This window comes from Psittacula echo (genome assembly GCF_963264785.1).
Source record: "Psittacula echo genome assembly, chromosome: 2".
NCBI lineage: Eukaryota > Metazoa > Chordata > Aves > Psittaciformes > Psittacidae > Psittacula > Psittacula echo.
In genome coordinates this window covers 49,645,546-49,667,653 of record NC_137737.1, presented here as the reverse complement: position 1 = coordinate 49,667,653, position 22,108 = coordinate 49,645,546, and the positions used below count along the sequence as shown (strand labels likewise).

At 40.0% G+C, this 22,108-nt stretch overlaps 1 protein-coding gene across 1 annotated transcript in view; it reads right to left on the bottom strand.

Annotated features, from left to right (window-relative positions):
- DIP2C (disco interacting protein 2 homolog C) overlaps positions 1-22,108 on the bottom strand; it is a gene marked incomplete at both ends in the record, with an annotated part of 321,979 nt that overhangs the window by 106,760 nt on the left and 193,111 nt on the right. The window contains 5 exons of the mRNA XM_080611663.1: positions 17-214; positions 1,151-1,270; positions 2,623-2,754; positions 8,812-9,021; positions 9,866-9,991. Of these exons, the coding sequence (XP_080467789.1) occupies positions 17-214; positions 1,151-1,270; positions 2,623-2,754; positions 8,812-9,021; positions 9,866-9,991 (786 nt within the window). The remainder of the gene's footprint in view (positions 1-16; positions 215-1,150; positions 1,271-2,622; positions 2,755-8,811; positions 9,022-9,865; positions 9,992-22,108) is intronic.

Sequence of the window (22,108 nt, the reverse complement as noted above, 5' to 3'; positions counted from 1 at the left end):
TCTGAAGAGTGCTTACCGTAAGTGAGAATATACAGTGGTTTTCCATTCGTATCCATAGTGGTTAGGCAAGGAGCTTTTGGTGAGATGGTCCCCCATCGCTGTAAAGCTGCTTCCAGAGAAGGCGGCCAATTTGTAACCACACCTAATTGTTCCCCACGCATAGCCAACATCTGAGCTCCTTCTGGCTTTGGCTGGTTTGGATCTGGCTGTTGAACTTATGATTATGAAAAGATATACAGTTACCATGTAAATTCTATACCTTGGGTACACCTGTGTAACCAAGAGAACAAACTATCCTGAAAATAATAATATTAGAGGTATTGAGAAGTAACAGAGAAATATAAGAGAATAATTAACTTTTAACTTTAACAGAGATGAAGCAACTGAAACATCTCAGGAATGCATGCGCTTATCCTTACACTAGCTGTACGAGCAGAGAAAGAAACTGCTGAGGCAGCATGCTTATATTTATCTTCAAAATAATCCACGTCTTCACTCCTGAAGAGAGATGGAGGCTACTTTTTCCTGGCAAAAATGCAATAATGAGATGAACTGCAGAACTACTGAAAAGATGCACTTTAACAAGTCATCAGTAACAGACCAATTTAAGCCATGTTCTGTTACAGTGCGTTCTTATAAACGACTGTGAAGACTCTTTAAATCTCCAGATCTTGGCAAATCTCAATTCTCAAAGCACTGGCCTCCTTAAAAAAAAATTCCGTTTATTGACTTTATCCTTGTTTCTACCTTACCTGTAGTTAATTTTTTCAGTGCTTCTCTGTTACACAAAGGATGTACAAAAAAAAATTCATATGCTCCCTCACCGACAGTTTTTCTCATATTGGTGTTTAAAAGCAACAGCTGTAACCCACAGCTGAATGTTCTTAAAGCAAAGCTTCCCTCCAGTCTCTTCTGTCTTTTCTTTACAAGCAGAACCAGGAGCTGAGCAAGCAAAACAGACTTTTGACTCTACAGCACTATGTCCAAGCTCCCTGCAAGCAGATTACACTGAATACTGGTGTTTTTTATTACTTTGTTTTTTGTTACTGGGAGGGCTTACTTAGCTTTCTAAAAAGTCTATGTGTGAGACAAACATTTGATAGAGTTTAAATGAGAGAACCCCAAACCTTTTGAAAAACAGTCATTTTACCTTCTAACAACTCCTCAAAGTCATCTACAAAGAACTCTCGTAATGGTGGTCGTTTGGGCCGTTTTAGTGTATTGACCAGCTGCTGAATCTTTGCTGACACTCTGCTGCTCACTGGTACTCCTGCAGGACAGGGATCAATGGAGACATCAGTCGACTGCTATGCTGAACGCCACCAGACATTAAGTGGGGTAAGAAAAAGTCTAGGACTGCAAGGCCACCACAACTACAGTTTCATGCCATGCCGAGACTCAAGTATTCAACATCAGGACATTAAGATAATTTCAGCAAAAGGAACGACAACACCTAGTTTAAATAAAAACAATACAACAATGTCAGAGTGAGCTTGCAAAATTACAGGGTAAACAGCACACAGACTGAGGGAGAGAAGCACAGTGAAGAAACCCTCCCTACAGCAAATGTCAGTAACATTAGAGAACTCTTCCAGGTGGCACTGGCAATGGTAACTGAGAAGACAGGCATTGACTCTCCCCATGATCACTGGTCATACCAGTGTTGTCTGACTAGAATGCAGCTCAGCAAAGAGTGTAGGTCATGAGCTCATCATTTATTCTGGGTTGCTCTTTACCCTGTAGCGGACATCTGTCCAGTATCCATCTTGAACATGGTTTATATCCTTGTACTGCTTCACCATGACCCTATATTCTCTGAATGTCCCTACAGCCAATCCCACCAACCAGCAATCTCCAAAGGGAGCATGCCTGCCCGTACAGCACTTGCAAAAACGCAATTCTGAAAAGGAGCATGTGGCAAGGGGCACTTTTATAATATAATCCCATCAATCACCCCTCTTCCTTTTCTCTAGTTGAGTGCAAAGTGTCTGCGACATTCATGTCGTCTGTTCCAGAGTTAATATAGCTTTCTGTCACCGCATTGCAGGATTTTCAACTTCCTACCCTTTCGTAAGGTTGGCTCCAAAACTTTTACCAAGTGTTTTTTAGAGCTGAGACTGCTAAGTCGAGATGCAATACACTTGGTCAACAATTCCAAACCCTACTGAAATATGGTTTGATAAGTTTTAGAACAGACGAGCAGTAAATAAGAAAGGGTTTACAAATAACTGTTTTTCAAAAAAAAACTAAACCAAACCAGAAAATAAAACTTAAAACACATAACTTTTCAAGATGTAGCCATCCTAGCATGTCACTTACTTTGCCATTTACAAAACAGATTAGCTGTAACCAGGCAGCATGACAAAAGAAGATCTAGAGATTCACTGGTTTCTTTTTCCAAAATTTCTACAGGGAGTCAGCTCTTCTTATTAAGAAATATTTCTCTATGTCAGTTTCATTTATACCAGTTTATTTTAGGCTTGTAAAGATGCTGCAACTTTGTAGGTGTTTTTGTACATGAAAAGTGCCAATAAAGAAAAAACAATGAGCAAATGTATACAGTAACAACCAAAAAGGTTATGATACTCCAAAAAACCAACCCAGTCTGGTTTTGTGACATACCATCACCAGTCTCCATAAGTTCAGCATTTCCATACTTTGGTGCCACCCGTGCCGTTGATCCTTGTGGTCTTTCTACTTGTATTGAGTGCTCTGAGGTGTAAGTGGTAACATCTGGAGGGGCAGAATGATTTTCTGTGAAAAGTAAGTTAAAAGGTTTAACTGTGTACCTTTAGTGGTGAAGGGCAGAAAAGCAAAGGAGAGAAGAAAGGATGCCATTTTATTTCCTCCCACCCCAACATCTGAACAGACATTAAAGTCAATGCGCAAAATGAAGTATACAACAATAATGTACAGCATGATTTTAATAAATAAAGTTTGCACTGATTAAAACAGGGGCTGTATGTCTGTAATCATATAAGCAATAGGCTAAAAAAATCCAGAAATTACAAAATTAGGTTTTAGGTTCTCCACTGACATTTAATTTTATACTAATTAAAAGCCTGTGAACAGCCTCAAATAGAAAAGACCCAGGCAAATATACTTCTGATAGATTACTGTGTTGCTTTTTCTAAATAAAAAGAACACAGCATGTTGTCAATCACTTGCAAGTGGCAATGCATATCGCTTTTATGACCTCCGTATTTTGACTATGCCAATTTTAGTTAAGAAAGGAACTTGCTACCATATGAGTTAAAAATCAATCATAGCAGGGTTGGACTCCAGGGGAAAGCAAGAAAATGCAAAGAAACATGACCTTTGCATTCTGCATGGACACTTGCTTGTCTACTATTTTTAGACAGAGCTATTACAATTCTTCCGCATAACAAAGACTTGCCTTCCAGAAGGCAAACAAAATTTGCTCTGACTCATGCCAGCACTCCCAAACAATTCCACAGAGCTAATCTTTCTCTTTCATAGCCTGATAACTCAGCACACTATCACAATTTGTTTTCCTATGTTTTCAAGTCTGAGTCTGTATTACTTATATATTTGTACTCTTTTTATGGGTTGTCTCATAATTTTTTCCCTAGGTTTTTATCAGCATTAGAGTAGATGGAGGTAAATACCATCAGCAAATACCAACTTCTCTGTCAATTGACATAAATGATCCCCAGGAGACTCTGAGATACAAAAGTCTTCATTTGGCTGCTGCTGAAGTGAAGAGGGATGTATTCCATTTTACAATAGGGTAAGAGTCTTTAAAAAAACCTTGATCTTGTTTCAATACTATTTTCAAGATGTGCTTTTTATTAAATCTGCCCTATAAGCATTATGGTGCCATAACTCTACTACAACACCAATTTCTGCAGTATATTTCACCTCAAATTATAAGGAATCTTCATGAGCCTTGAATTTCGGATCACTGTAATTATTGTTAATTCAATCCCAAATTAAAGCACCATCAAAACAGATAACCAATTTTTCTGGCTACGCATACACTAACTGGATGCTGTATTAGATACTTATTTGGTATACTTCTTATTTAAACATAGCATTTGATGGACAATAATAATGAAAACTTAAGACATGATATTAATGTCTATAGTTGTTATTTAATTTTTATATTCATGAACATCATAAGGTCTCAACCTTGTCGCTCAACCATAATATCTGGCTGAGGATAACATAAGATAGCTTTTATCGTGCAACTCGAAAATGTCATGCATCTTACAAATGTCCAGCCAAGCCTTTTGATTCTGGTCACATATGCTGTAATACTTTTACTCAAATAAACAACTTATATTGTGCTATAAGTGACCAACTGAAGTATAATAGCTTGGACAATGAAGTTTATGCTGGTAATTATCTGAATAATGTCTTCATTTTACATGTCTTTTCATTGTCATTATCAACTATTTTAGACTCAGCACAATTTTTGCCCTTTCTTGCTAAGTGGCAAGAGCTTTTTATAGATCATGATTGAATTACTCGATAACTAAGTCAATTTAAAAATGCTGATGCTTATCCTTTTATCTTCACTTACAATGCAGTTTTGCCATGCAAATACGAGAGGAGATCATGACAAAGAAAATAAGTAGTTAGTCAGCTATTAGTAACATGAGAAAGTACTTCTAAAGTAAGAAATGTGATTGTTTACATCTTTTCAGTGAAGTGTTTCCATCTTTCATATTTTACAAGGCAAACTGAGTTGGAGCTAAAGTATTTGCCTTCAGGTCTTAGCAGCAAGCTGATTTTTTTTTTTTAACGCATGGGAGAGAAGTTACGTGATTCAAAGCACCACAGAACAGAGATGCTCTCCCTTCAGATCTATACACTTGAAACCAAATACTTCTTTGTAACACATGGTGCTGAATAGGATGAAATAACATGAGGAAGCAGCTTCCTGCTCTTTTGTAAAAGGGTTTCCTTTTGAACAAGCAGTACTGGCATTTCAAATCATCTAATTACTCCTTTCCCAAGGTGGCCACCTCTGGCTAGCAAAAGAGTGGGGTTTTAGCACCCTGGCTGCACATCTGGTATTTACATTTCCATTAAGAAGAACTCTTATTCAGCAGAATAGTATCATTAAAGTTTGTCTTGCCATGTTCCTTTATAGTATCTGCTTAACAGATGTCTTGCCATAGCAATATCTACAGCAAGTTTCATCCATTAGATTTACAAATCCTCAGTTCGCTCCTTTCTCAAGAGTCAGGCTTGGAGGAATTAAAGTCATACAGACAAAAATTTGGTCTGAATGACTTCCAAAGAAAAAGATAACTGTTAGTGTTATGTGAAATGTGCCCTTTCTTGTATAGAACGGTCAATCCAGGCTTAGACTACAGACATGGTCTGTACAGAGCTGCTTGGTCTTATGTCAGGTAACTTGAAGCACTGTTTGAGGTTTAGTTAACAATAATGATCCTAACACATATGTTGACTAAGAAGCAGAAACTGTGACAGCTGCATGACTTCAAAGCATTTCCTCCATCAAACATGCATATTTGCGTCACCTCCTCTTTCCATCTTTTCCAATATTCTCACATCAGAAGATCACAGGCAGAACATCTGTTTCCAGTTAAGGCTTTCTTCATTTCTGCCACTGGAGTTATACAATTTATCTCATTTCATGAAAATCAAAAAGAACCAACGATGCAGAGCACATTCACACAGGGACAGAGTATGTGCACTGACAGAGCCCATGTCTAGATGAGAAGCAAAGAGGTGGAGGAATACTTTCCAGTGGAAGTTTGGAAGCGCATGTAAGTACCATGTATTTGAAAAGTCTCTGGGAACTCAGAAAGCATCCTCACAGTACTATACTTGAAGGAAATGCAGCTTTTCCTCCCAAACAAGACAGCTTTTCTGGTTGTCAGGGAAGGGAAATGCAGAGTTAGAGCTCTAGCTTTCTCCGTTAGCTGGGCTTTTCCCGTATTGATGTCCAGGTGACAGATAGTATTTTAAACTAGTCTCCCATATTTTAAGTCAATATTCCCCCTCAGAACACGTAAGAATTTTAAGGTTGTCAGAGAACTATCAGTCAAGCCTTATGGCACATGTTTTTGTATTTACTTGATTAGAAATCTATGTAGCCTTTAATTTGGACAGAGGTCATTGATTTTCAAAGAGGAATGTATCTGAAGTATATATAAAAGACATTATATGCACCTACAGGACAAAAACTTTGCAGTGAGCTGCTTAACTTCATATTAAATTTATAATCATAGGTAAGCACTGTGTGATTTCCATTACATAAACTTTCTGAGCTTTGGGATGCGCTTGATTTTTATGTATGTATAGATCCAAAACATGTATTACAGACAAAACAGAGCTTAAACAACTTAGGCATATATACAGTGCTGATGCAAAGATGGGCTAGAATATTAGGTATTTTTTACAGATTTCACTGGTTTGAATTCTAACTTTAGGAATTACCCAACACAATTGTGATACTTTTGCCAAACTAGAGATTCTCCCTGTAGCTTAGTTCAGACACCTGAGCATCCTAAAGGTGAGAGTAAATATTTAAAGGATATCTATACTAAACTAGAGTTTTGGCCATAATAGAGCAACAGCAGCTGCCAAATTAAATACACAGTATAATACTAGAAACATATAATAGCTTATGTAAATTATCTAAATTATCCACAAAGCTGAACTTTGATTCTATTATAGCCAAAGCTTTTTATCATATCCCTTCTCAGGACGGCATTACAGTTCTTGAATTCAAAAATTCTCCCTTTGATTCTGCGAGGCACTTTGGAGGTCATATCCTAGTGGATATGAGAACAGTGAGCATTTTTGTTGTTGTCATTAAAGGTCTTTACTGCTGCCCCTTAAATATGTATTTATCAAAATTGGCATCTTCAGAGTGTAGCAGTATATCCTTACATATTTACAGATGATTTCTCTCTTGCAGGCTGATCTGTCTGTGGAAAGCAACTCCCTGGACCAAACAAATATCACACCATGGGAAAATATGTTCTTTGTGATCAAGAAGACATTGTCTTCAGTAGCTGATGAGCTTCAGAGAACAGGATTATTTTTCTCCCTCACCTTCTCTCCTGCCAAAGAGGATTATTCATCTATGATCACTGGCATACCGTCTCTGAAATAGCAAGGCTATCTTTAGGAATACTTTGAGTCTATTACCTCTTAGAATGCAATTAAACACAAAATCCACCTACTTGGATTGAAAAGAAACAAAAGAGCTATTTAATTTCAAATCCGTACAGAAAGCAGCTCACCCATGAAGAAATATATCTTACAGTTATCACCTGTGCAGCTTCTCTTACATTTCCAGTGGTCTTAGCAACGACTAATGGTAACCTTAAGATCATAGTCTCAATCTGTTAGCCGATATCACTCATATTTGGTATCCAAATGACCTTTACGTTACTACATCAAAACCACTGTCCAAATAGAGATGTGATTTAAGATATCTTATGGTGAGAACAAATGGAAATACGCATATACTGAGGTAAGGTTAACTGCTTCCTTCACAGGAGAGACCTTTTCAGTCAACAAGGCAAAATAAAACAAGTGAAAGAAGTAGAATTTCCTTCTTCCGCAGAATACTGCCATCTTAATTTAGCGCTATAAATGCTGTATTATTTACTGTGAACTCAGTGATTATAAAAGAGGACATACTGTGCCAGATTTAAAATTACTGAAATGTCACATTATAAAGAAGCTATATTTAAAGACACATTAAGACTTGGTGTGTGAGTAATGCAACCTTTCTGAGTTTGGATAAATTTAATTCTCTATGCTATAATTTCCTCTAGCATTTCAAGATGAAGTTACAGAAAATAACCAAATGCAATGATTAATGTGTTCAGAAGTGTATATGTCTCTAAAATAAGGTTCTAGGCTATTAGTTTAGCATGAATTTTAAGAATACAATACAAATTCTACCCCTGACTGCAATTCAGTGATTCCAGATCATGGTGAGAGGAATACTTATCTGAAAATACAGACTCTACATCAGGCTATACTCATAGCATTAAAAAAAAAAGGGGAGGATACAGACTACTGTTTCAGCACATAAAATCAGGAACATTAAAGATGCTTTCATGGACCTCATTAAATACACTTGAAAAGGAATGATCAGCTTAGGAACAGTCACACAAAACTGTATTTCATACATGTACTAGAACAGTAGCAAGGTTGCTTTATTCTGCTCCAATACAGATTCCAACAGATTTTCAAGTAAGACAACCCAAACTACACAGCACCAGCGAGAATATACCCAAAGCAGATGCCTCGTGATAAACAGCAGTTCCTGGAGAATGAAGGGAAAACAAGCCTTGCTTTCCACATACCTAATCAAATACTTGCCTCATTTTCATGAAGACTAATGACAATGGCACAATATTCAGAAATAATTAATGTCTGTGAAGCTTATCCCTAATGGAAAGATGCTTTGACTTTCTAGGGTCTTTCCAAAGGATATAAACAAGCTACTAATAATAAGAGCTCCCTTCTCTGAAGGTATATAGTAGTCTTTCTCCAGGACTATAACAGCAAGATATCCCAGCCCAAGTATTCTAGATTCAATTAATGGCAGAAAAAAAACCCCAAACTATTTAAGAGGACGTACTGTTAAACAGAATTATCAAATTCACTCAAAGTATGTAATTAAGGTGGTGCATCAATAGGGGAAAAACTTCTATGGAAGCAGTCCCTAATGTGGCATGCACTGATTTTCCTTACTGATGGATCCTAAGGAGACCCTTTCTTACTGCTGAGTAATGAAGTCTTGCAACTGCACATTTTAAGGAATTTGTGAGCCATATACCATATACTAACCTATATGTGTTTGAGCCATAACATCAGCTAGTCTGTGTGCAGCACCACTGCCTCCACTTTGTGTCGAGGAGGAGGAAGTGGTTGACGTGGTAGAGCCATGGATCGCTTGACTGATCCAATGTTCCATGTTTATACTCCCTTGACTTGAGGTGGGAGTTCCCTGGGAGTCGCCCTGTACGGAGCCTTCATCTTCTGAACCAGAAGAAGTATCTAGTAATTAAAAACAGCCTGTTAACTTGCAGTGCTTTCAGGTTTTCTTAACAGAAATACAGCATGTTCATATTACAAATCTAAAGATAACTGCCATTAAGCAAAACTCACTAAAGTAGACAAACATAGTAAGAAAAGTCTGCAGCACTGAAAGCCCTGAAACAAAGTCAGTTGCACACTGCACTGAGAGACTTTTCCTGCTCTAAGGCCATGGCTTGTATATTACTGTACAAAAAATAAGGATAATAAACCAATCTTCCTTTATAATGCGGCTTGAGAATCTTCTGAAGATCTCCAGCCACGTATTAACAGTATAGAATACCCAAAATAGTTTCCCCAGCTGACTCCACAAAGTGTGAAACACTTTTCCAGCTGCAGAGAGTACACCCTTCAGTAAGAAATGGAGTCCCACCTGGATGCAGCAAGTACAAGACTGCATGAGATGTGGGGCATTTTCACAGTCTAGTAGATAAAAGAGCAGATAAATTTGGAAAGGAATGGCACAAATAATTGTAAAGACGTAACATTACAGTGTTAGGGAATAAACCAGAAACTTGAAAGGAACCCTGGCTCACACAATATGACTAGCTGGCCATAGTTAGGTCCTTGTAAGACCAAAAGGACCAATGCAAGTTGAGGTAGCATAAAGGGCAAAGCAATTATGTGAACTACCCCTATTGACATTCCAACCATTAAGTTCACCTTCTCTTCAAACACTCTTCAACATTATGCTCAGTGTGCTTCAAATGACATCTCCATTACTCTCTATGCATGCAGATTATTAGCCTTTAGCAGCACAAAGAACCATTTTTAAAATTCTAATAAAACACACAGAGATGCTCACCTGGAGGTGTGTAGGCATCCATTGATGTTTGTACCACCAATGAACGTCGCTTTGAGGGCATAGGGACTGCCATTTTCCTTTCTTTATGTTTAGCAAGGGCTGCCTGAACTGCTTCTGTGTGGACATCTGGAAGGAAAGAGATATTTCAAGTTAGAGATTTCAAGACAGACATAAGCTGTTTGTTTGTGCATTCAGTGCACCTGCATGCAGGTTCGTTTGAATGCCAGCTCGGCTGACAACACATATTGCATGATGAAAGGCCAGGAATGTACAGGATCTCAGAGGAACTGCGGGAGCTCTTCTTGCTTTAGAAAAAGCAGCTATAGTGAAACCAGTACCAACAAACAAGCCCTTTGAGCTGGATGATACTCCCAGAGCAGTGCTGCAGTATTTGCAGAGCAGGAACACGGCTTCCCCAGAGTAAACCACTGTTTAACCAAGAGCTGTTACTTCAGCAGCCATCACTTTTTTCAGCGGAAGCATGGTGTACTAATATTACCTGGTTTTTAAATCAATGGGGTTTCCAATATATACAAAAGACACACAGACTATGTGAACAGAAACATTTGCTTGAAAGGTGAGAGGTATGTGAAATGTCACAACAGAAATGGCAGCAGTTCCCCTATTCCCAAATCACAGAATGATTTGGAAGGGACCTTAAAGCTCATCCAGTTCCAACCTCCCTGCCATGTGCAGGGACACCTTTCACTAGAGCAGGTTGCTCCAAGCCCAATCCAACCTGGCCTTGAACACTGCCAGGGATAGGGCAGCCACAGCTTCTCTGGGCAACCTGTGCCAGCACCTCACAGCCCTCACAGTGAAGAACTTCTTCCTTATGCCTAATTTAAATCTCCCCTCTTTCAGTTTAAAGCCATTCCCCCTTGTTCTATCACTACATGCCCTTGTAAAAATTCCCTCTCCATCTTTCCTTTAGGCCTCCTTTAGGCACTGGAAGCTGGTCTAAGGTCTCCCCTAAACCTTCTCTTCTCCAGGCTAAGCAATCACAGCTCTCTCAGCCTGTTTCCAGAGCAGAGGTGCTCTAGTCCCTCTGTGGCTTCCTCGGGGCTCGCTGAAGCAGGTCCACATCCCTCTTATGCTGAAGGCCCCAGAACTGAATGCAGTGTTCCAGGTGTGGTCTCAGTGGGGTCTCACTTGAGTGAAACCTGCTGGACATGCTCCTTTTGATGCAGGATCCTCCTCCTGCCTCCATCACTCAGCATTATTCACAGAAGAGTATTACGTAGGGTTCACCTGAGGTGGAATGATAAGAAAAAGCACCCTGAGCACAGGTCTGGTGCTTCACAGGCAGGTGCTACACACAGTCCACACCAGCCCACTCCAAAGCATCCAACAGATCCCTTCTCCATGGGGACATCCTCAGTGAAGGGCTTCTCTACCTTTCACAAGTATATACAGTTGTCTGCCTCGCAAAGTTTGAAAAAGGCCATTTACCATGTCTAAAAGGTGCTAATGACGTGTTTTAATAATGATTTTTTTTGGTGTAAATTCTTTAATTGCTACCATAACTATAGATTGAAATAAGTCTGCCTTTAGCTTACTACCTTGCACTGTTCGTGTATTTCTAGGAGTTTAGAACAAGAAACACATAAGGAGACTATGTGCAAAACACATGGCAGCCAACAAAAGTCACTTCTGGTTTTTGACCCATTGGCTGCATATTGACTCTCTGGCACGCAACTGTAAGCACATGAGATGTTGCCTTTTAACCAGTCACTGTTATCAGCTGTAGAAAATGCAGCAAGTTGTGTGCATAATTTAGCTATTCCCATGTATGAAGTAGGAGCATAGTGAAAACAGGTTTAATCCAGAGTGATCCCACTTCTGCTGCTGCTGAATCTGTTTGAAGATCACCCTTGTGGGCTGGGTTGGCAGCATGTAGCCTGTTTCCTACTCCTGCGTCGATGTAGTGGCAGCTCTGAATGGTCAATGTTCCGCAAGAAGATGAACAAGAAATAGAATAGTATATATATCTTTACATAAAAGCTGCTGGTTGGATCACATCAGTAAAAGTAACTTGTTGTAACAACTGGGAAGGATGACTAGAAGTATCAGATGATACACTCTGCTTATAAGCTGCAATGTTTCATTTTTAATAATGGTGTTCCCTGTCTTCTGCCAGGGTTTAAGCACCTCTCAGTGAAAGACTGCAGGGAAGAACAGGTCTAAGAAAACAAACATTATCAGCTGCTTCTGCAAGTTGTTTTCTGCTTTTGTTTTAAATCATGAAGAGGATGAGCATGTCAGCAAAAGCGAAAGCAAAGCAAGAAAAGCAAACAGCAAAGCTGGAAAACCATACCTAAAAGATAAAAGAGCCATGCAGGTGATGGACCAAAATGGAGGAAGACTGCAATGCTAACATCAAACCAGAAAACAATTTATATTCTGTAGAGTCTCTGTGAAAAGTATCAGACTAACAAAATAAACAATGTAAATCTTTATGTTACAGCATGTCCTCAGGATAAATCCCTACCTGTTCATGACACACCTGAACATGCTCACTAAGAGTTTGTGTTTCTTATCCAACAAACGGAAAATTCTTGGTTTTAATTCAAAGGATAACACTTAGATATCAAGCATTAAAAATGAGCTTTCCCTTAAAAAAAAAAAAAAAAAAAAAAAACACAAAAAAACCACCCCAAAACCAACAAAACTCTACAGCAATTTTTAGAATAAACTTTGCTGACCAAGACAGGAGGAATCATTTTATTTTGTGTGTTATTGTACTTAGGATTGGTTTTTACTGAAAGTGCAAGGAGGGAGATGAGGTGTAACAAAGCTTTTTAAAGGACAGATGACAGAAAATCATTATTCCAATGCTTTGTGACAGCTGGACACTGAATCTTCATCACTTGTGAATTCTTTGATTTCTTTTTTGATAGGTAAACTCATCAGCTTAACTAGAAAACATTCTGCAGGGTTTTGATTTTCAAATGAGTCCTCAGGAGTCCAGGAATTTAACTTTTTTCTTAACAGAGCACATGCCTGATATGTTTGTCGGTAATGGGTTACTCTGGAATAAACCAAACTACAGGTTCCTAAAAATTCCCAAAACAAAACCCACAAAACTCCCACAGGAAAGCAAAAACAATGGAAAAGATAAGAAACTGAATAAACAAGAGGGAAGCTGACTGAGGTAGAAGGAACATGCACACCTGCTCCCAGCCCAGCCTACAAGGTCAACTGTTCTGAAGGCATTACTCAGAATATGGAGGTTTCAAAGAAAACAGGACATGTGTCTAGAAAAGGCTGATGACTGCAGTGCCAAGGTGGTCCAGGGACTGTCAGTGAGAGCTTACAAGCTTTTAGGGCAAGAAGAAAAAGAAGGCTGCAGAAACAGTCAAGCTTGGATGAAAAATCTTTTCACAATGTTCTCTCCAAGGAGTGAAACTCTTGGCTACATGAAGTGTCCCTAAGCACATAAAAAATGGCTATGGATAAGAAAAAGAATGAGTAGCAGCCTATATAGTTTGCATATAGGCTTCTTTTTGAATGAAAGCCTACTAATGGGTTCTGAAGATGCTCTTCAACCTGTTTTGGCAGTCTTCCATAGAGTTGGAATTGTTAAGCTCATGAACAGCATTCAAGCCCTCTACTCTGCCCTGGTGAGACCGCACCTGGAATATTGTGTCCAGTTCTGGGCCCCTCAGTTCAAGAAGGACAGGGACCTGCTGGAGAGAGTCCAGCGCAGGGCAACTAAGATGACTAAGGGAGTGGAGCATCTCCCTTATGAGGAAAGGCTGAGGGAGCTGGGTCTCTACAGTTTGGAGAAGAGGAGACTGAGGGGTGACCTTATTAGTGTATATAAATATATAAAGGGGGAGTGTCATGAGGATGGAGCCAGGCTCTTCTCAGTGGCAAACAATGATAGGACAAGGGGTAATGGGTACAAACTGGAACACAAGAGGTTCCACTTAAACTTGAGAAGAAACTTCTTCTCAGTGAGGGTGACAGAACATTGGAACAGGCTGCCCAGGGGGGTTGTGGAGTCTCCTTCTCTGGAGACATTCAAAACCCGCCTGGACACATTCCTGTGTAACCTTATCTAGGTGTTCCTGCTCTGGCAGGGGGATTGGACTAGATGATCTTTTGAGGTCCCTTCCAATCTCTAACATACTGTGATACTGTGATACCTAGAGTCTAAGTCCCAAAGTACTGAGAAATCAGAGGTGATGGAAAGCCAGACTGACACTTAAGCATCAGGTATGCATTTTTCATACACATGCTTTGCTTTTCTCTAGGTTTTAGCTTTGCTTTTCTGAGCTACAAGACAACCTTGCTGATGTATCACAAGGAATGTTAACCAAAATACAAATAATAATCTCTTTTTGTAGCTTTATGCAGCATGGATTTAAACCTAAATCAAAACGAACAGTCCTCAGCAAAGGGTGACCCTAGTGATTTGCTTCTCATCAATTTGAGCAAGAGCGTGGTAGCTCTTTGCCTTTATCTCGGTGAAAGATAGGCTATGGTGTCCACCATATTGCATGTAGGTGACCCATCCTCTTCCCCTACTTGCCCACAATTTGTCCCTAGCAGCTACTGAAAAAATACAAGGAGACTTGTAATAGAAATTTTTACAGTAGTAACTGGAAGCTCCTTGATCACTAAATGAAAGAAATCACATTTGTGATACAGACTGGAACAAAGTAAAAAAGCCATATCCAAGCTTCTTTGGGACAGAAAACTGTATTTCCCCCACATCCCATCAGCACAAAGCAGTTTGTGTTCTCCATATATCAGATAGAGCATCAGCAGGGAACATCACATTAGAATCTCAGACCATCTCTGGCAGGGTGATGCCCCTTGCCTTGCAGGTCTGACAAAAGTGTCTGAACTGTCTTCTCAATCTACTCTGGCACACTCAGGCTAACTGAATTCATCATATTGTGATTAAGCATTGCTTTAAAACACGTATTTCTTGTTAAATTTTCCTAAAAAAAAAAAAAAAAAATCAGTATGAAGATTTTGCCTTGAAACACCATTAGGAGATTTCATTAAAAAAAGGAAAAAGAAATATCAGCAAAAAAACACCTCTCTTCTCTTTCCTCATAGTGTGACGCTACAATTTCTCACCTACGATAGACTCCTAATAGGGTTTCAAACACAGACATACCTTTATCTAATTGCACTCAAACCTTCTGAAAAAAAGTCTAAGTGGAAAGAAAATGCTTTTAGGTGAAATATTCTTTCATGTAGAAGTCTGTGACATTCTAACGACACTGTTACAGCTGACAAAACGAATCGAGGTCCTGACCCTTTAAAGCACTCCTATAGGTAACAAAACCTTTATAATCTTCCCACCTGGCTTTTCCACAAGAAAGTCCCAACAGAAGATCTAGAGCATAGCATAAAATATCCTCTATCTACAGTACCAGCGTGCAGTTCCTTATCTTCTATTGTCCTCCTCTGTTTCAGGTTGGTCAACGATATATTGAATCCAATTTGTGAGTTTGTATTTAAGGAATCAATAAATGGGAAAGAGTAAAGCAACACGCTTGGGAAAGCTGTTTAACCCATACTGTTCCTATCAACCTGGTTTTCAGCATTCAACCTGACATGTATTTCTTAGAGGCTGCCTGATAATACTTAGCAAACTTCAGACAAGGCAGCTCTGTCTCCAGTCTTCTCTCTGTTGCATACAGGCATTTTTATTTGTTTTTTCTCCCCCTTTACTTTCTATGACAGGATATAGAGGGCAAGCATAATTCTGGGAGCAAAGTCAGTAAGTGAAATACAAAGGAAGTGGACTGTAAAAACAAACCCATGGTAGAGAAAGCTCCCCTTCAAAGAGCTAACAGTCTATTAAACAAGAGATGAGGCCTCAAAACAAGAGGCACAGAAATTAGAACTTGCATAGAGAATAAGGGTCCATAAGCTAAGACTCCCAGAGCGATGACCCATAGATTTGGCCACTGCACTGTATAATCAGAAACTCTCATCTATTGCAAACAAAGGTAAATCTCTCATTCCATCAGCAGGAAAAGTTACCCAGATTTCCCAGGAGATGCTCTGCTTAAGTGCAGTTACTCTTTTCATCTGGTTTATCTCATAACTTGGCACAATGTTGTGCTCCTTTTTTAACTGAAAGGCTTAGGAAAAAAACCAAACCAACCCACCAACATACATTACTATACAGCACCAGCTTGATATGGACACCACGTTCTCCATGGTGGCTCTCCACCACCCTTCTCTCTCAGTGTGATCTAACGGCTGCATGTTCAACACGTTTCCACAGGCATTTGACTCCCCATAGAAGAGGAAACAAGGCCACCTCTCTGTTCCTATGGAACGAATTGACATCCTACCTGTGCTGGCATGCTGCTCTGATGGGATCCCCTGGCACAACAAACCAGCTGGAGGCTGATGGTTTGCGCACAGCCCAGGTGGAGGGATGAGCCTGATCTCAGACTGCTCATTTTAAATGCATGGTGATGTGAGAGGGAGCAGCCTATTCTCAAGAGGAAGAACTTGGTGACAGAAGATGTTAGGGAGATAACTGTAAGGAGATAACTGTATTAATTGTGGATAGGTGGGCATTGTTCAAAGGTTAAATAATAATGCCCAGAAACACACAAGCAACAGCTGTTAATTGCAGACTGGTCACACTGCTGACTTCCTGTTCACGGTGTTCTTTAAACATTTATTCCTTACATGGTGTATGGCCTGGAACCTAACCTTTTTCTGAAGGACACAATTTTTTATTTACTCAGAGGACGGGTAGGTACGCAGAAAGAGAGCCTGGCCAGGAGTTTTAGGCTGGTTTGTAGTGGCTCTGGGATACAAGAAGTTTCTTCCGAACTTTTACAGAAGTATTTTCCAGAGAACATACTTTCTCTCCTTGCACAAACATATGCTACTTAGAGCTAGTGGTGACTTTCCTCTAAGACAAGCTGTCCTCTCCTAGCCAAGCACTTTGAGGAACACAGTATGTATGACCCTTCTGGACTCAGATGAGCTCCATAAGCAAATCAGTCTTCCTTTCCTGAAGCATGAAAGCAATTGCATGATGAACAAGTCAGCCATATCCTGGTTCACATATGGAGCCATGCTGCGGTATCTCTTCTTTCTCTACAGCTGCTATAAGAGTCCTCTTCTGAAGTGTGCATTCTCATTTGGCATGGAGTTTAATCCTGATTTGATCTTTCTTTTACACCCCATGAACCCCAGGGATGCCACATTCTTTAGTTGGGCCAGATACAGGGTCCTTGAAAGCTCTGAATTGTAACTGAGACATGTGAAATACACTGCATATTCCTAGTCTTCCCACAGACTTCTGCAGCTTTTAGCAGGATGAGTTTGCTCCTTTTTGTTCAGCTCTTCTTTTTTAAAAAACAAAAACCTATTCAACAAATTACAGCTGCATTCTTTCTCTGTGTGGACAGGTTGTTAAAATTCTTTTCCAATATAAGTTTAACATGCCTCAGCGGCTTCCTTTATTCAGTATTAGCTGCATTTGTTCCATAGGCATGTCAAACACTCAACATACTGCAAGCAAAGTAATACCTCCTCATGGATCAGGGATCTGGGTGTTAGGTCTGCATGGATCATGAAACAGGGTGCTCCTCCCATGTAAGCATCAGCTACATTAAGGTTTCCACATTACAAAACTGTTCCTTGCACCCCTCACATAGAACGCCTCAGCACACGAAAGAAAAACAGTGATTTCTTTTGTACTTAAATCAGGTCTTGCAGTTGTGTGTCACATAGTTCTCTTGCATCTAATTTATCATGTGGCCCTGTTTCTTTTTAAGACAAGAAATTAGACTGGCTGTAGAGAGGAGTCGTGCATTACTAGAATCAAGATAGCACAAGTCTGTTTCTACCTGTGTTTCTGATAAAATGTATTCCTTCTGTTGGTTTTGCTTGTGTTTTCAGTTTCCCAGTAATTATAAAGCCTTGATACTGAATCACCCACTGTTTAAGAAACACAAATATGAAAAACAAAATATTGCCTAGTTTTTGCTGTACAGATGCAGAATCATCTAACAGAGTCCCTATCACCTTCTGCAGCCTGGTTTTCCAGTTCTGAAGGAATGGTACTTCCATCCCTCCTTTCAGGGACTTACTCCTGGAAGAATAAGACTGCTTGGAGACATACCTAGATGTGATTTGAATTCATCCATTTCACGTGCTTGTTCCTTTTGCCTTATGTAATTCCTCTCTCCTGAGCAATTTTTATCTATTTTTTTATTAAGCCTTTGGAAACAATCTTTCTCCCTTTTCTTTAGTAGCCAATTCCTGGTAACATGATGATACAACTGGGAGCAGGACAGGCCCAAGGAATCTGAGAAGGTTTAGCATCCTTGCTTTTTATGAGATCATTCACAAACACAACTGACTTGCTTACAAAATGGCAGATTATTAAGATCAAGAATGATTCTTTAATGAGAATGTCAAAGGATTTTTAAGAAGAGGTTATTTTTGCACATAGAAAACATATTTATGTCTTATTTATATTGCAGTAGAGGATCAGCTCTGAAGTCACATATTTAACAAATAAGTAAAACCACAAGTAAGTCTCTGCTTCAGGGAAGCCAGCAGCTGGGACGGCATCAAGGAAAACAGCTGGAAGAAGAGGCAGAGGTGGCTTGCAGGAACCAATAGGAGCAAGGGTAGCTACTGCTACATCAAAGGAAGAACAACAGCAGACTCCTAACAGCTCTGGAGTTGTTACAGGGAGGCAACTGATACTACAGGGAAACAGCACTATCAGACCAGCACTATCAAAGGTGAATTTTGGCTGAAAATTCTAGATAAGAAAAGACTAAGTATAGCAATAGTATGTTAAGTAATTATACAGAGGAAAGGTTGTCAATTGTGCCTTACAGGAAACCAGTAGTTGAAAGCACTAAAGTCTCTTATGAGTTTAATCAGACCTTTGTTGTAGCTACCATGGAAACGAAGGATATACTGAGAATTCATTTCCTAATACGTAGCCTGTATATACTCTGAGTAGAGATAATTTGGTAGCTACATCAACTGGAAATGCAATCAGGACACACTAAATAGCATGATACACAGTAAATGTGGTGTCATCACAACAGATTATAGTTAGGCTGTCTTTCGATTATTCTGGGCTGACAGCAACAACTTACTTTCAGACAGATACAGGGCAAGTGATTTCATAAAATTGCTGTGTCCTTCCAACAAAGATCAGTCTTTGGAAAATCATCTCATCCCTGGGAATGTGAAAGTAAATGAGTCCATACAATAATGGATCTTTGCTGTGGGTGATGCTATAATGAAGCAGGCTCAGAATACTTCTGCAATCTCTCCAAGTAAGATTAAGATAGAAAAGATCGAGCTATGTGCTTTCCTTAAAATAAGAAAGCACACAGCCTGGTCACTGTGACACCTAATTTCTATTCAGCTGCAAGCAGGTGTGCTATTAATTCTGAAATATAGCATTCACAACAAACATAGTGAATACTCAACTGAACGCAAGAACATCTGGTCTAAGACAACACTCATTTATACAAGGGTTGTGGAGGTTACTGACAGAAATAAACTGTTGCTTATATTTAAAAAAACAATTTAAGTGTCTAAGTTTCAGTCTCTGCGATGTTTAAATTATATACACCGGGCCTTTGGTTTTACTGGGAACTGGGGATACGCGGATAAACAGGGGAAAGTTCTGCTGACTTTTCATGAATTCAGAGCCAAATTTTGCTAACCTGCACATTTTCTGACAATGAAAAGTCAGCATTTTAGAAAACATCTGCACTCCCATGAATGTCCCACCAAAAAAAGCAGGGCTCTTCTAGGATGCTGCAGCCAACAAACTCCACTAGTGCAGGAAGCTGCGCTCTGTGCACCCTGCAAACGGCTGTGCCATGCCATCACTCAGTTGCCGCCGAGTACCTCCTGGGCAGCTTCTGTCCACCTACAGCACACACGAAGAAGTTAGAAGCTTTGTATGTTCTTATGTGGTCAAAAAGCTTAACTCTGAAGAAAAAAAGCATGGCTGTCATATCTCACTTTGGATGGCAGTGGCCATAATCCATAATTCTGGATGGAAGGAAGGTAAAAGCTAAACACGTGGTTGGGAAAGCTGTATGGGCAGGCAGTGAAACACAGAGGTTATGTGATGGATGCAGAGGATGCCAAAACAGCAGACTGAACTCTCTATAACTCCAGTGCTAGTTTTGCTGAAAGGCATAGTTTTTGCTTTACTTTGGATTTTTCAGGTATTATAATAAAGATGATTGTAAAATGTTTTTCTCTAAACTCTGAAATTTAAAACTATATTAACTCCACTGATAAGTGAAATAGAAAACCAACATACAGGCCTCCCACTAATCATTTCCATCCTTCCATTTATTTATTATCTCATTTGTAATGCAATCTGGAAGTCAGCTTCATATAGTGACTTCATCTCAGGCCCCTTTATTATGCGATCTGAAGTAAATCAACTTTCTATTTCTTTCCTCTGGAGATCCTTGAGTAATTTTCCTCAAGAGTTCTGCAATTATCCTCACAAATTTTTCTGCTGGGTCAAAGCAAGGATGCAGTCATATAAATCACATCTTTGCAGAAGTTTTTCTTCAAGCTCTTCTTTGCCCTGATTGAGTTGCAGATTGAAAATAAGTTTGTAAGTGAGCTAAATCAAATAGGAGATTAATTGACTTCTGAGTAAGTGTGTCTACACCTTAAGTAACCCTTACTCACCTGAAGGGTTAACAAATTCTTTGTTTTATGACAAGCTACCTTAATACTTATAGGCAGTCCCATCTTAGTACATAGCACATTCATCATGTTTGGTTTTTTCCTCCTTATTCTTTGGAGAACTGCTAAATGATAAGGGTTCAATAAAAATGATTTCTCAACTCTTCCTACTCCATCCCTTCCTCTACCATGCACTACAGCTCTCATATTCTCGTAATTCTTCTTTGTCAGTTCTGGCAAGACTGCAAAAGATCTTGAATATCCTTTCAAACCCACAAAATATAAACTATCCACATATTTTAAATCACTATGAGGTAAGCTGTAAACATACAAAATGTCAGCCACCTTTGTTACGGTTCATATACACACTTACCTCATGGTAAATGAGAACAAATATGTGGTACAGCACATACCAAACCTCCTAGAGCAGAGTTGCTCAGCTACCTTGTGCCTGGTGCCAACTTCCTCTCTAGGATTTGGGTCTCCAGGGTATGTTATTTCACTGCTAGCTCCCTTATTTCAAATGTCCCTCAGACCTAGCCTGGGATGACCATTCGGGTGGATAAAGAACTGGCTGGATGGCTGCACAAAAAGAGTTGTGGTCAATGGCTCAATGTCTGGCTGGAGACCGGTAACGAGTGGTGTCCCTCAGGGATCGGTGTTGGGACCGGTCTTGTTCAACGTCTTTGTTGGTGACATGGACAGTGGGATTGAGTGCGCCCTCAGCAAGTTTGCCAATGACACCAAGCTGTGTGGTTCAGTTGATACGCTGGAGGGAAGGGATGCCATCCAGAGGGACCTCAACACGCTTGTGAGGTGGGCTGATGCCAACCTGATGAAGTTTAACCATGACAAGTGCAAGGTCCTACACCTCGGTCGGAGCAATCCCAGGCACAGCTACAGGTTGGGCAGAGAAGAGATTCAGAGCAGCCCTGCTGAGAAGGACTTGGGGGTGTTGGTCGATGAGAAAATGAACATGAGCCGGCTGCAGTGTGCACTCACAGCCCAGAAAGCCAACCGTATCCTGGGCTGCATCAAAAGGAGTGTGACCAGCAGGTCGAAGGAGGTGATCCTGACCCTCTACTCTGCTCTCGTGAGACCTCACTTGGAGTATTGTGTGCAGTTCTCGTGTCCTCAACATAAAAAGGACATGGAGCTGTTGGAACAAGTCCAGAGGAGGGCCACGAGGATGATCAGGGGACTGGAGCACCTCCCGTATGAAGACAGGCTGAGAAAGTTGGGGCTGTTCAGCCTGGAGAAGAGAAGGCTGCCTGGAGACCTCATAGCAACCTTCCAGTATCTGAAGGGGGCCTACAAGGATGCTGGGGAGGGACTCTTCATTGGGGACTGTAGTGACAGGACAAGGGGTAATGGGTTCAAACTTAAACAGGGGAAGTTTAGATTGGATCTAAGGAAGAAATTCTTTATTGTTAGGGTGGTGAGGCACTGGAATGGGTTGCCCAGGGAGGTTGTGAATGCTCCATCCTTGGTGGTGTTCAAGGCCAGGTTGGATGAGGCTTTGGGTGACATGGTTTAGTGTGAGGTGTCCCTGCCCAT